Consider the following 16,223-nt stretch of genomic DNA (forward strand, 5'->3'; position numbering starts at 1 on the left):
ATACATGGCGAGATATTTTTATACAGGTGCAAGTTGATGAAATTTAAGTCATACCTGGAGAGATATTTTTATAGAAGTGCTAGTTGATGAAACTTTAGCCAAACCTGGAGAGATATTTTTGAAGCATCCAACATTTTCTTGACGACCAACCATCTATCTGTTCCATTGTTGTGTTCTATTTCTACCACACCATTACCTATATCATTTCTCCTCATCACCTGGGACGAATTCTCTACCTGAAATTATATGTTCTTTGATCAATTTAACATGATTATTATCATAAATCAATAAAACCCTGTTTCCGATAAATTGAAAATGCCTTTAATGGGAAACAAATATGAAACATAATATAAATATTGCACTTTCAAAATAAAAATAAATATTTTTCCTAGAATACTGGAAGATTTCAAGTTAAACATATATGCATAGGAATAACAAGAATGTGTCCCAAGTACACGGATGCCCTACTCGCACTATCATTTTCTATGTTTAGTGGACTGTTAAATTGGGGAAAAAACTCTAATTTGGTATTTAAATTAGAAAGATCATATCATAGGGAACATGTGTACTAAGTTTCAAGTTGATTGGACTTCAAATTCATCAAAAACTACCCTGACCAAAAACTTAAACCTGAAGTGGGACGAACGGACAAACGAACAAACGGACGGACGGACGGAAGAACGAATGGACCCACAGACCAGAAAACATAATGCCCCTCTACTATCTTAGGTGGGGCGTAAAAACAAGTTTACTTTTAACAAGAATGTGTCTATGGTACACGGATGTCCCGCCCACATTATCATTTTCTATGTTCAGTTGTGCAATTGGAGTAAAAACTCTAATTTCGACATTAAATGATCATATCAAAGGGATCTAGTGTACTAAGTTACTAAGTTTCAAGTTGATTAGACCATTAACAGTTAAATATTTGATTGATTGTTGTATGCTTTACGCCGCATTAGTACAAAAAGGTTATATGGCGTGATAGTTAAATTGTAAACATGATTTGAATATGAACACTTATAATAATTCTTATAATTACATGTAGTTATACTCAGTAAAACTGACCTTGTTATCAATTGTAATCTCTCTCAATCTGTGTAAGAACAGCAGTAAAGATGGATGAATATCATTAAATCTGGCAGCTAATGATCTCATATGAATCTTCATCTCTTCTTTCAAGGGAAGGACTATCTTTGTTGTCCAACTGAAATAAACATCAAATTTGACAGACAAGTTTAACCAAACATATCTTTGCAGTTCTGGTAGTTCCTCCATATTAGTTGCACTTTTAGTGTTTGGTAAAAAGAAAAGCATATTAGTAATTGAAAGTTTTTTAAATGTATTCTATGATTAGTTTCACACTCAAAGGTCACCTTTCCAATAAGTTCAGTTTGTCTATTCTTGAGATGGACCTTTGTATACAAGTTTGACTGAAGTTGCAAAACTGACGAATAAAGACAGCACAAGCACAATATGCTAGTTCTAAAGATGGATATGTATGAAGGGCCTTTCAGATCACAATTTATCTTGTTACACATATGTGTAACAAAATGAATTATGACCAGAACGGCCCTTCATAGATATGGTGCTATTTATTGAGCTTTTTACAGAAACTATTTAGAGTCGAAAAAAAGTTATGAATATCATTATAGCACTGATTCAAAATTAACGTATTACAATGTATCCAATGAAATCCACAGAAAAAATGCATTTAAATTAAATAGTAAATAATAAAACAAATTATTGTATACCTTTCTCCTGTTTCCCATTTATCCTCTACCCAGTGTGGGAGAATGTATCCCATTGGTCCACTTAGTACATCAAAACAGATATGGTAGCCATTAGAATGTACCTCTGGTCTATCTGTCACTCGGAACACTGACTTGAACCCTATACCCTTTTGACCTATTTAGAAAAATTTGATTCATTAACTTCATCTACATGTACCTTTAAATTCACACTTTTAAAGATGAAGAACATTCATTTCTATAAAATATTCAGGATGTACACAAGTATATGCATTTTTTTCACAACAACAAAAAAGACCTTGAAAATATACAATGAATTTTCAAGGTTAAAAGATGGTAAACACAGACTATAGGACAGAGTTGAACTATTACTAGGTCTGCTTTTGCTTTTAGTGACACAGGTAAAAATCAGAAACAAGATATAGATTATATATATTTAAAAATTTCTAAAGTGACATACCAATATATCCAAATTTGTGTTTTCCTTTTGTGCTCCTGCCAACATCACAAAGAGCTCGGATATTTTTCTCTACAAAACCACTCTCATTGTTGAGGGCAATCACTCCATCCGTCTGCATAACAAATTTCACAGACGCCATCTGTCCATTTCTAGCTAAGAATTCTGGGTAATCATTGTCATCTGCATTCTGTATCAATTCCAACACAAAGTGAGTATCTTTACTGTACAAATCTTTTGATAAACGATCCAAACTTCTACCAAGTCTCTCATCTTGAACTCTTTTCAATCTTTGTCCATCTTCATTTAATTCTATTCCGATACCAAACTCTTCTTTACGAATAGTATTTACAACTTTCTCACAGGCATTTGATTGTTGAGCTTGAGCCTCTTCTTCAGTGATGATTTCCATATCTGAATCGTCTGTTTCTACTGCAGCTGTTTTATCTTTTTCTTCTTCTGTTTCCTTGGTTTCTGACGTAAGTGTCTTATTGTCCTCGTCATCTACTTCATCAACTATTTTAAATTCTGAAACAGAAATTATCAATGCTAACACAAAAACAAAAGCATTAATGCCACATGCATTTTAAAGTCAGCTTGATCAATCAACTTCTAATTCACTCCAAAAAGCTAGATCCTCAAAACTTCGTAACTAAATTTCTTTAAAATTTCCTGGTAACATAAACACTTCAATGATGACCACTACCCCGTTGTTTACTTTTTTCAATTGAGATATAGGCATGACTAACTGTACAAATTAAGTGTCCTTTACAGTTTTGTCATTAGATGAAAGCAATGTCTTCTCCAAATTTTTTGGGTGGTAATTTTAAAATCCACACTTCAATCATAGTAAAACCAGTAAAACTGGAGCATTAAAAATGTAAATTCTGATACATCAGCCACTGGTGTTGGTGAAATATAGTTACCCTATAAATTGTTATTCCATTTTTTTTTTTTTTACAGTGCTTGAGTTTGTATTAGTTTTATTCTGTCCATTTTGCCTTATTCCTAATATATCTGATAATAAACCAGACTATAAATCCCACTGCAAATGTTTGCACCTGTCCTAAGTCAGGAATCTGATGTACAGTAGTTGTCGTTTGTTTATGTAATATATACGTGTTTCTCGTTTCTCGTTTTGTTTATATAGATTAGACCGTTGGTTTTCCCGTTTGAATGGTTTTACACTAGTAATTTTGGAGCCCTTTATAGCTTGTTGTTCGGTGTGAGCTAAGGCTCCGTGTTGAAGGCCGTACTTTAACCTATAATGGTTTACTTTTTAAATTGTTATTTGTATGGAGAGTTGTCTCATTGGCACTCACACCACATCTTCCTATATCTATATAATATGATCTTGTTATTATGATTTCACTACCTGCATCCTCAATATCTGGTTCTGTCTGTGTGTCCTCGTCACCAGTTGATAATTCAACCACTACTGATTCTTCTTTTTCTTCTATCTCCTGCTTTGTTTCTTTCTTAACAACTGATGCTTTTTCCATTGAAACTATCTGAACATCATCATCTTCACCATCAGATAGAATGGAACTTAGGGAAGCTATTGATGCTACATCACTGTCCTCATCATTTTCCTGGTAAAAGCATAAATTTTCAATATTAAAGTTTTTGCCTGTTATTTATTTTATTTTCTACATAAGATATTGACTAAATACCAAAGAAATTACAAATTCTAAGTAAAGATTGTTTCAGGAAGCACAGTCTACATCTATGGATTCCCTCAAAAGTGACAACTACACTACAAAAATTTAATGTCACAAACCTCTCCGTCATTATCATCCAGAACAATCATCTCAGCCTCCTCCTCTGGTATGATTTCTACATCTGTCATCTTTATCTGACATTTCTGTTGTATCTGACTCGTCCATTCTCCTACCCCTAACATACATCCTAGTCCCTGTAGTCTGTTAGTGTCGTCTGCTGTCTGACATGCAGATAACAATAAAGACTTGGATTTAGATGATCCAACCACCTGGCCTAATGGCTCCAAAAATATCTGAAATGGATGTAAATTCATATTGGTAAAAATGTGAATAACATGGCTTTTCCTTACAAATTTTCTTACTGTGTTCTACAGATTTGAATGAATGAAATATCTCAATACAAAAAACACTATATAATAGGGCATTTAGGGGATATATATCAAAAAGTTGAAATTTTACTCTTTCTCAAAAAATAGAGATTTATCTATTTCTAGCTAATTTTATAATAAAAGTGGTATTTAAAACTGAGAGTTATTGTTGCATTGCTATCTCAATCATATATAATACACTTTTCCTTGTAAGATTTTAATGCACAGATAAAACATTTTTTATGTGCATTTGTTTAAATTTTTCTCCGAGGACAAAAACTGCATAAGTTTATTCATGAATTAAATATAAAACATACATTCAGGAATTTTACCAAAATGATGTTAAAGCAACATTTATAACTTGACAAATTTATTTTGGAATTTTCTTCAGAAATAATATAACCAAAAGAAGTCTGATGCCAATAAAACTATTTCCTAATTAAATTTTACCTGATTAGCTAATGAGACACAAGTTTTAACAGGTAAATTAACCAGACATGCCAGGACAAACTGAACAGCTGCATCTGTACGGTTGTCTGATGGTGGTGCTCCTAAAATAAAGGAAAAGGTTAAATCTTACTACTACAGTCTTGAGCCATGAGACTATGTATCTTCGGCTCTTCTCATGACTAAAATTGATAGTAAGTTATACTGAAAATTTCATGATAATGGCTGTTACTCTTATATATAGTTGTTCAAACATCAATACAAATTCATACAATTTAGACGTCTTTCTTATTACATATGCAGTTTTAGTAAAACCACTTTATGATATTGGTGCCGTGACCATGATAGTATGACACAAAGATAAAATCTATTTGAACAAGACACAGAAGCACAGTTTCTAGGGTTTAAGAAGATTTGACAATAGTTGTGAATTAGAGGAAAAACCGGAAGTTGAGTTTGTTGGAAACAATTCTTGATACATTAAGGGAAATTCAAATGCATGATATTCTAAAGGATTTTGATAAGAACTTTTTGCTTTTCCCTCAATGTATCAAAAATTGTTTCCAACTCGTCCTCTTCCATTTTTTCTTCTGATTCAATAGTATCCTTGACACTGTTGTACAGTCACTAATATTGAAGAGTTGGATGGTATGATTTTATATCGACAAGTTAAGTACTTTGAGCTTTATTCTATCAATATCGGGATCACTGGAAAATTTCAACTTATCCCATATTTCCAGTCAACCAATTCCAGACAACAAGAGTTAACTGTACTTTTTTATATAAATAAGGCCGTTAGTTTTCTCGTTTGATTTGTTTTACATTGTCTTATTGGGGCCTTTTATAGCTGACTATGCGGTATGGGGTTTGCTCATTGTTGAAGGCCGTACGATGAACTATAGTTGTTAATGTTTGTGTCATTTTGGTCTTTAGTGGATAGTTGTCTCATTGGCAAGCATACCACATCTTCTTTTTTTATATTTGAGCTTTATTCTATCATCAAGGTATTACTTATATGGTACAGTGTATTATTGTTTTGCTTGTAATTTATAGATTCATGTAAACCTACCAGGTAGACTGTCATCAGTATCGTTAGCATGCATGGTAAACAATTGAGATTTCATCTGATTTGCTATGAGAGCCAGCGGAGAATTCTTCATCCCTTTATTTGCCACAATTAGAGACATCAATTGTCCACACACATTTCTGGGTTTCTTTTGCATCAGGGCCTCCTCAAACAATTCTGTGGAAGTTTGGCTGGTCAACTTCAGTAAAACTCCTGGTGTTGTTTCCAAGGCAGCAATATGGTATGTAAATAATTTTTTACCACCTTAAATCAAAATAATCTTTCATAATCAATATCAATTCATGAAATTTAATTTTAAACAAAAACACAAACTAGTACTAGTAAAGCATAAAGATATAATTTTATTTTACACCTTACTATAAGTACCAAGACAAATATTTTTGTATTACTGCGGATTCATTGATTTTCGTGGGCACCAATTTTCGAGGATTGAGGAAAACTTGCATATTCATGGATATTTAATTTCGTGGTTTTGGTAAAATCTGCAAACAATCCTTAAGAAAATTTGTATTTCGTTGAACATTTGAATGTGTGGTTCTCCTGTATCCACGAAAATTGGTATCCAACGAATATTAATGAATCCACAGTATCAACTTTAATCAAGATATTAAAGTGAACAAGAAAAAAAGTTCAACTGTCCTATTTAAGATCATACTTGACTTTTTATCAATAAGTTTTTGACTGACCATCAACAGGAAGAGTATTTGTTCCTCCATATTTCTGTATAAAATCTTTCAGTTTGCCCAGCTCTGGTTCAAACACAAGAGACCAGTGGCTCCATATCTCCATATCTTCTAATAGTGGGCAATTATGTAGGCAGGCAAGGGCAGCTTCTCTGGTTTGATGGCCTAACATTCCTATCTTTGTTATCTGACTTTTCCTGAAGAATAAAACATAAACAATGAATACAATGTTAGACAGTTTTCCCATGTGCTAACCAAGCTTAATTGACAATTATTTTACTAGTAAAGGTTGACACAGAGCTGTCTTGCTTATCAGCATAAATTCATAAAAAAGACGATCTGATTGCCAGTAACATTGCTTATTAATTCAATCACTGGACTATGATCTAGTCGGCAGGGCCTGAAAATAGTCATCCAATTGAGATGTACAGACATTTATGTAACTTTAAAATAAATATTGTTGTTTATTGTAAGTAGTTCCTATCAATATAACCCAAGCATAATAACTTAACATTGAAAATTGCTATTTAAGTCACTGGACCATGTGGGAGGGAGCAGGGCCACAAAACACTTGTCATAAGATATGAACTAATGGTTATACAACTTGATAATAAATATCAATAATCTATCACAAGTAGTTCCTATCAGTCAAAAAACTTTACAAGAGGCTGTCACAACGACAGCAAACCGGATTTATTAATATTTATTTGTGTCCTGGCAATATCACAAGAACCATTACTGATGAATGGTGAAAGTGAAAATCGTCAATATCAAATTTGACCTCCATTTTGTCATCAGTATCAACATCTTAAAATTTGAAAAGCTTAGATTGAATGGTTCATGAGTAAATGCAACAACGTGAATGGAAACGCCATTTCACAATCTTTCAAGAACCATAACTCCTGAACGGTAAAAGTCAAAATCGTCATTATTGAACTTGACCTCTAATTAGCCATCAGTAACAACATATAAAAATTTCAAAAGCTTTGGTTGAATGGTTCATGAGAAAATGCACGGACACGACTGGAAACACCATTTTTCAATCTTTCAAGAACCATAACTCCTGAACGGTAAAAGTTGCAATCGTCATTATTGAACTTGACCTTTATTTTGTCATCAGTAACAACATATTAAAATTTGGGAAGCTTTGGTAAAACAGTTCATGCGTAAATGCACGGACACGACTGGAAACACCATTTTTCAATCTTTCAAGAACCATAACTCCTGAACGGTAAAAGTCAAAATCGTCATTATCAAACTTGACCTCCATTTTGTCATCAGTAACAACATATTAAAATTTGGGAAGCTTAGGTAGAACAGTTCATGTGTAAATGCACGGACACGACTGGAAACACCATTTTTCAATCTTTCAAGAACCATAACTCCTGAACGGTAAAAGTCAAAATCGTCATTATCAAACTTGACCTCCATTTTGTCATCAGTAACAACATATTAAAATTTGGGAAGCTTAGGTAGAACAGTTCATGCGTAAATGCACGGACACGACTGGAAACTCCATTTTTCAATCTTTCAAGAACCATAACTCCTGAACGGTAAAAGTCAAAATCGCCATTATTGGACTTGATCTCCATTTTGTCATCAGTAACAACATATTAAAATTTGGAAAGCTTAGGTAGAACAGTTCATGCGTAAATGCAGGGACACGACTGGAAACTCCATTTTTCAATCTTTCAAGACCCATAACTCCTGAACGGTAAAAGTCAAAATCGCCATTATTGAACTTGACCTTCATTTAGTTGTCAGTAACAACATATTAAAATTTTAAAAGCTTTGGTTGAACGGTTCATGAGTTAATGCACGGACAACATTTGATTCCCGCCCGCCCGCCCGACCGCCCGCCCGCCGTACATCCCCAAATCAATAACCGAACATTTTTGTCACAAAAATCCGGTTAAAAATTATAAACACTATGCAAGCTATGGTTGCAGCCAACACTGAAGCAGGGAAAACAATCCCTATGTCTCACTTTCTGCACCGAAATTGTGCAACTTTGGTCACAGGCAGGACAATAAAACTAGCTGTTGATCACCTAAATATATGTCCATCTTTAACAATGGCCATATTTATGCAAAAAACAACATACAATATTTTTTAATGTTGAAAATTTTACACAGCAATCCTTCAAATCATTTGTAAATAGCAATACCTGACATCAGTTCCCATGGCAACTTCAAACACCAATGAGTGTTCTTGATATTGATGTTGACCTGGTTTCTTTGATGCTGTCATCAGATTGGTTATCTTCCCATAGCCTAAATGTTTGGCCTCCTTTACATTGAACTGATTACATAAAGCTGCATTTATATCTTCTTCCTGAAAAAAACAAAAAGATGACAATTTATTATAATAGTCAACCAATAAACAATCAGACAAATACTATGGATTACCAAAATCAACTTTGTGCTTTCTGTAAGAAATAAATGGGGAGTATGTCCATGGGACACAGATGATTGCCCTGCTTGCATACAATGTTACAAAGGGACATAAATCAAGAACTGTACAAGTGAGGATACCCAAATTTGTTCTTGATATGAGTTTTGTGGTTATAAACATTGTGTATACGTTTCATAACATTTGGTTGGGTTGAGAAAAACTTTAGTAAGGGAACAGGAACGAAAAATACAGCAATTTTTCCATTTGAAAAGGGGCATAACTCTAGAACAGTAAAAGTGATGCCACCAAAATCAAACTTGATCTGTGTTTCGTGGTAATAAGCATTGTGTATAAGTTTCATAATATTTGGTTGAGGCAAACTTAAGTGAGAGAACGGACACCAATTTTAAGGGTACTGATGTACAGACGGACAAGGGTAAAACTAAACGCCCCCTCTGCTATGGCAGGGACATTAAAATTGTGGCATGAAAATTGATAGCATCTCAGGTGACAAATGGTGGCCTTACAGTGGAATCTTAGGTGGAAAACTGTGGCCTTAAAGTGAAATTTCAGGTGAAAAATTGTGGCCTTATAGTGGAAAGATCTCCTCAAATGATTAACTATTTGACTCTGAAAAAAAAATCAAAACCAACTTGTGAATACCCATTATATTACAATGATGACAGAAATTCTATTACAAAACCTAGTTGCAGTGTTTTCTGTTCTGTTTTAAATGTAACATGAGTGATTAAAATCATCAAAATTTCTCATTCTTATGATGACTGAGTTCCTGTTTCTGCCAGTCTTTTTCTAAGTACATACCAAGTCCTTTCCACATTGTATACACTGATGGATAAAGCTGAGTACATCTGTATGAGAAGGTTTGTAGCCACTATCTGTATCACTGCTACCTGTCCCTGAACCAACTGATGTCCCTCCAATCTCCTCTAGTACCTGAAATAACATTAATTATCAGTATACAATATAATTTTAATATGACAAACATCTTCTGTAGCCAGTGAACATGATAAAGGGTAAAGCAAACTTTATCCTCATTAGGGATCATAGATTTCTTCTTGGGAGAAAGCTCTGAGCATGCTTGGAGGATGAGGATGCTCAGAGCTTATAAATAGGCTCTTCTAAGTAATTTATGTAATAATCATAATTATGCTCCATTAAAATAAATCGCATTTATATGGCCATTACAAAAGGCAAACCAGACATTTAATTTAAAGAAGCCTGATAATGATCATCATTTATACTTACTTTCTTGACATAAGCTGATCATTTTACACATCTTGCCCCAAAGCATAACATACCTTTTGATTCCACTAGATACTAAGTCGTCAATAAAAAAAAAGGATGACAGAAGAACAAATGATACAAAAATATTAACCCTATCTTCCTTCAGTACTTACCCCTTTAGCCTCTTGCAAGGTAAAGTGTAGAAATCTTCCATAACCTAATTCAGCAAACGATGGGAAACTACATTCCTCTGTGATCTTTTCTTCAATCTTGTCGAGTAATGATAGATTTAAAGTTCCATGTTGAAGACAGCGGTCAAGATACTTCTTAAGTAAGTTTAGAACAGTAGCTGTCAAATAAAAGAAAAAATATTTCTTGGGATGAAATATTACAAATATTATAAGTTTAGAACAGAAGCTATCAAATAAAAGAAGAAAAAATAATTCTTGGGATGAAATATTACAAATATTATAAGTTTAGAACAGAAGCTATCAAATAAAAGAAGAAAAAATAATTCTTGGGATGAAATATTACAAATATTATAAGTTTAGAACAGAAGCTATCAAATAAAAGAAGAAAAATTAATTCTTGGGATGAAATATTACAAATATTATAAGTTTAGAACAGTAGCTGTCAAATAAAAGAAAAAAAAAATTTGGGATGAAATATTACAAATATTATAAGTTTAGAACAGAAGCTATCAAATAAAAGAAAAAATATTTCTTGGGATGAAATTTTACAAATATTATAAGTTTAGAACAGTAGCTGTAAAATAAAAGAAAAAATATTTCTTGGGATGAAATATTACAAATATTCTAAGTTGATAACAGAAGCTATCAAATAAAAGGAGAAAAATTAATTCTTGGGATGAAATATTACAAATATTATAAGTTTAAAACAGAAGCTATCAAATAAAAGAAGAAAAATTAATTCTTGGGATGAAATATTACAAATATTATAAGTTTAAAACAGAAGCTATCAAATAAAAGAAGAAAAATTAATTCTTGGGATGAAATATTACAAATATTATAAGTTTAGAACAGTAGCTGTCAAATAAAAGAAAAAATAATTCTTGGGATGAAATATTACAAATTTTATAAGTTTAGAACAGAAGCTATCAAATCAAAGAAGAAAAAATAATTCTTGGGATGAAATATTACAAATATACTATTGTTACATATTTATTAAAAAAATATAATTCAGACTTCACCTCTAATGTCAGAATCTACACAACATTTTAATACCCTTAGTATCGCATGACAACAGTAATGAAATTTCACTGCCATGATGACTTTTCAAATTATAAGAAATAGTTCCCACTAATATGAATGCTTTCCAACTTTTTTGAAATTCAACACCACTTTTAAAAAGATTGAAGGCAAATTTTAATCACATATGACATCGTAAACAGCAGTAGAAAAAATGTTGGGTTCTTGTGTATTGATTTCTGACATAAAATACCTATGTGAACTTGTAAGAACTAAAACTAAGGAATAGAACTTTTAAGGTGATGCATTTTTGCTAATCTGAACAAATAAATTCTTACTGTTACAGCTATTACATTAATGCTAGCAAGACAAATCTTTGTTTGGCTTGCTTGCTTTGTTTGTACCAATGTTTGCTCAAGCATGGCAATTAAGATAGGCGGGGCTTGAGCTTGTATACATTATACTTAAATTTTATTGGGTGTTATGTTTGAGGTTAAGGACACTAAATTTTAAAACATCACAGCATGACAAATATAAAGCGCAATCGTAAAAATGGAAAGCAAAAAATTGTATTTTTCATCATTCAACTTAAAAGACTGTCGTCAAGTACTTTTTGTAAAACAAAATAGCTATATTCGAATACACCTACTCTGATTTTAAGAATATTTGATACATCATCTCGCTTCAGATTCTATCATTTTTATATAACAAAGCTACAGGTTGACTTTATAACATAAAAAAATCATAGTACTAAAAGTTGAAATATATGGGTCAAATGAAATACCTATGTAATGAATCACAAAATCAGAGAAGGTGTGTTCCAATAGCTATTTTGTTTTACTAAAAATACTTGACGATAGTCTTTTAAGTTAGATGATGAAAAAGCATATCTTCGGAAAAAAAACAATACAATTTTTTGGCTCCCATTTCTACAATTGCGCTTTATATTTGTCATCCTGTGATGTCTTAAAATTTAGTGTCCTTAACCTCAAACATAACGTCCAATAAAATTTAAGTATGATGTATACAAGCTGAAGCCCCGCCTATCTTAATTGCCATGCTTGAGCAAACATTGATACAAGCAAAGCAAGCAAACCAAACAAAGATTTGTCTTGCTAGCATTAATGTAAAAGCTGTAAAAGTTTAAAATAAAATCCTTGAACTAACATCCTGAACATTTTAATTACCTTTAGATGGTTTAACTCTCTCCTCCTCCGCCACTATTTCAACCACACTCTCTTCGTCATTTGGTGCCAATATTTCCAAGGCGGACTCCTCAAGTACAGAATTGCTGACACAAATAGCCAGATGAAACAAAGTTCTGGCCATCACATCATCTTTCACAGTATCAAGAAAAGTAGTTACTGCTGTTTTTATCTTCTGCTGACGTTTTCTCTCTTGTTTTGATTTTTTGTCTGGTTTTGTTGAATCTCCTGAAGGTTCATCAATTGACATTATAAGGTGAAACTTCTGAAATATTTCTTTAATGGCCATTTCAGGAGAAAGTTTCATGTAATGGTTTCTAACTTCCCATGTACCATCAGTTGTAGTGTGCATCACTGTCATTCTAAATTTCTGTAGAACTGACTCAATGTCTTTCTGTAATTGATCTTTGAAACCTTCAGTAACCATTCTTCTTGTCTGACCAGTGTGTCTCTGTGCTGTCTTCAATACCTTTTAGAACAGTATTATAAGCAATTAAAAGATTTGATGAACAAATGGTCATGACTTTAACTTGGATTTCCAATTTTTACTATCATAAGTTACATTTTGTGTGTTATTATATCTTTGAACAATCAAATTTTTATTGTATAAATTGGGATGTCTCTGCATACCAAAAACAGCTATCTTGATCGTGTGTTATTCATTGTGTTTGACTATGAGTATGTCATGTATATTGGAGGTTGTTGTGGTCTCTTGTAATGTGCATTACTTTTGATAATTTCTGTTAGCCTTTTTTAATTTTTATTATTCAAAAAACATCATCTTCGCCATTAGAACTGATGGATAATCCTCTCATAAGCAATCATACCACATCTCCTTATTTATTTATTTTTTATATATGACTACTATCAGTAAAATACAAACCTGTACACCTAATACAAGACTTCTAATTCTAACACCAAGTTGGAAAGCATCCTCAGCGTCATACTGATCCACAAGGTATTCCATGAAATCTTGTAGATCGATTCTGTCAGTCCATTTCTGTTTCTTAGTTAAATAATTTCTCAAATGCTCCAGAACATCTAATGTTGTAATCTCAGGGATTTCTTCTATATCAGTGGGAAACTTGAACATCTGATATATAATTGGTAGTCTTTGTAATGGACCCAAGTTCAACTTGTTAAAATCAGATTTACCTGGTGCATATTCTTTCAAGCAATCTTTAAGTTCATGAAGTGTACAAATTGTTCTGACCTTGAGAAAGGCCTGGACATAAGCATTGATCTTTGCCATTATTCTATTATGTTCATGCACACACCCAATTTGGTCAATAAAACGAGGCCCTATTTCCATTAAGTTTCTTACATGAAATCTCTGCAAAAGTAATTTTTCAATTCTCTCCTGTGATACATAGCTATTGGATTCTGCTATAATTTCAATACATTCTTGGGCACAGTTTTCAACTTGCTCTGTTGTTGGTCTTTGATATCTATTCATCCTTCTCATTGGTGCTACATTTAATTCTTTTTCTTCAAACCTCTTTTTATTAATTGGTCTTGCGTTTGCATGTAAAGACTCATACGATGCTGGAGCATCAATTGTTGGTTGTAAATGACTTTGACTAGGCTGAATGTAACCTTCCATAGAGTGGTCTTGTCCTCTACTGTTGGATAGTGATCTGTCTCTGCCCTGTCTTTCTAACGATCTGTTTCTGCCCTTTTGCCCTCTCTGATTTATTGTACAGATTGTGGATGGTCCAGCTGCGTCTTTGAAAGTGCTCAGAGAAAGGAAGTTTGGGGTATCAGCAGTTAAATCAATAACGCTCTCACCTGTTAAGTCAATAACTGGTTTCTGTGGTATATCTGTGGTAGAGTCCATCTCTTCTTCTTGTTTAATCAACTGGTTCCAAGTCTGAACTGGACATTTACGTTTCAAATACCCTTCCTGAAATTTTGGTTTCACTCGAAACTTTTTTTTCCTGCCACCTGGTGTTGGTATAAATTTTTCAATGGCATCAGGAAATTTCTTTCCTACCTGACCAATTCCATAACCAGCATGTTGAACAAATGATGCACTGTACTTATTCCTATATTGCTCACGTAATTGCTTTTGTTTCAATGGTCCAGTCTTTGTTAGTATATCAACTATTCTCATCTTTATCAAATTATTGGAAATAGTGTTTGGTCCATTTAGATTTTCTTCTTCTGAATCGTCTGAATCTGAGTCATTTCCAGGTTCAGAGGAGTCTCCCCATCTAGCCACATTTTGTTCAACCCTATTTATCTCTGGCCCAGGATACTGGACCACAGGAGGTGGAAGAAGAGAAGGTATTTGACCTGGTGTTCTAAATCCAGGCATCCTTGGACCCACGTTTCCAATTTGATGAGCTAAAAAGGCATTAGATGCCATCTGTGGTGCTGGCTGAGCTGGGCTCCCAAATGGTATATATGAATCATTACTTAGTCTACTTGATGGCATACTCATCAAAGGCTGTACATGTACAGGAGTAGCTACGTAGACTTGAGAGGATACTGGACCAGCAGTACTTGGTGGCATGGACCTCATTAATCTCTGTTGTACCTCATTATTGGACATGTTGGACTCCCAGGAGAAATTGTGATTCAAACAGATATATGTTTTACCATCTCTTTTCTCTTCATGTACCATATCCTCAAATAGTCCAAAAATAGCATGCATTGACCCCACTCTGAATTCAGAATTACTCAATCTTAGTGTTGTCTTTGACATAAGAAGTGGCCAGACATTAACTTTTAAGATCCCATCTGAGTATTCCACCAGAAGTTTATAAAGGTCCCTTTTCAACTCCTGCCTTTTCTTTTGAGTTTCAAGTGGGATAGGCATTATGTAGTTAGGATATATAACCCACCTAAAAAAAGGGATATTTGAGTTAAATACAATAGTACAAATGTAAGTTAATATTGCAATTTGTGATGTTACATAATCATTGTAAATTCAGATATTATTGCAAGAATTTTCTATATAGTGATTTCTCAAAAATGAACAAAAATTTGAGGTTAATCATTGTAATTTAAAACAAATATGCATACAGATTTATGTATAAGTTATCAGAACATGAGTTCTTATTACAATACTCACCAGTGTGATGACAGTAAGAACCTAATGTTGAATGACACCAATTACACTGATTAACCTCTTGTCAACCAGAGAACCTTTTTTTTTTTTTTTTAAATAAATGGAGAATGCTTTCATGGGGCATAGATGATGTCCCTGCTTCCATTTAAGATTTTAAAAGGACATAACTTTGAATCCAATAACTGTACATGTGACACTACCCAATATAAACTTGATCTGTATTTGTGGTGATAAGCATTGAGTTAGTCTATCTAAGTCAAGAGTAACTGGTTCTCCACTTCACGACTTACATTTGTTTATGTAACCTTGCCCAATACTTTCATAGGATATTGTCAAGATTATCATTTATTTTGATAAAAACATGTATGGAAGCATGTTAAGAAAACACATGCATCAGTTAATTATTTTTTTAGCATTATTAATTCCGAAGAGCTTCATACATCATGTACATAGCCAACAATGAAAATTTCATGAAATTTCATGTCAAAATTAGGTGTCAAAGTTCAAAAGTAAAAAATGGCTTCAGCGTTATGACGTCATAGGAATGCGTCCCAGAAAAAAATTGAAATCGGTATCTGGTCATT

At 33.1% G+C, this 16,223-nt stretch overlaps 1 protein-coding gene across 1 annotated transcript in view; it reads right to left on the reverse strand.

Annotated features, from left to right (window-relative positions):
- The window catches only part of LOC139525419 (uncharacterized), a 61,856-nt gene extending 46,448 nt beyond the window's left edge, over positions 1–15,408 (reverse strand). The window contains exons 1-14 of the mRNA XM_071320742.1: positions 13,450–15,408; positions 12,549–13,035; positions 10,327–10,502; positions 9,731–9,862; positions 8,682–8,848; positions 6,518–6,711; positions 5,814–6,074; positions 4,748–4,848; positions 3,989–4,222; positions 3,584–3,800; positions 2,212–2,736; positions 1,755–1,908; positions 1,069–1,207; positions 105–236 (exon numbers count right to left, since the gene is read on the reverse strand). Of these exons, the coding sequence (XP_071176843.1) occupies positions 105–236; positions 1,069–1,207; positions 1,755–1,908; positions 2,212–2,736; positions 3,584–3,800; positions 3,989–4,222; positions 4,748–4,848; positions 5,814–6,074; positions 6,518–6,711; positions 8,682–8,848; positions 9,731–9,862; positions 10,327–10,502; positions 12,549–13,035; positions 13,450–15,387 (4,857 nt within the window). The 5' untranslated portion in view covers positions 15,388–15,408. The remainder of the gene's footprint in view (positions 1–104; positions 237–1,068; positions 1,208–1,754; positions 1,909–2,211; positions 2,737–3,583; positions 3,801–3,988; positions 4,223–4,747; positions 4,849–5,813; positions 6,075–6,517; positions 6,712–8,681; positions 8,849–9,730; positions 9,863–10,326; positions 10,503–12,548; positions 13,036–13,449) is intronic.
- Positions 15,409–16,223: the final 815 nt, after the last annotated feature.

This window comes from Mytilus edulis, chromosome 5 (genome assembly GCF_963676685.1).
Source record: "Mytilus edulis chromosome 5, xbMytEdul2.2, whole genome shotgun sequence".
NCBI lineage: Eukaryota > Metazoa > Mollusca > Bivalvia > Mytilida > Mytilidae > Mytilus > Mytilus edulis.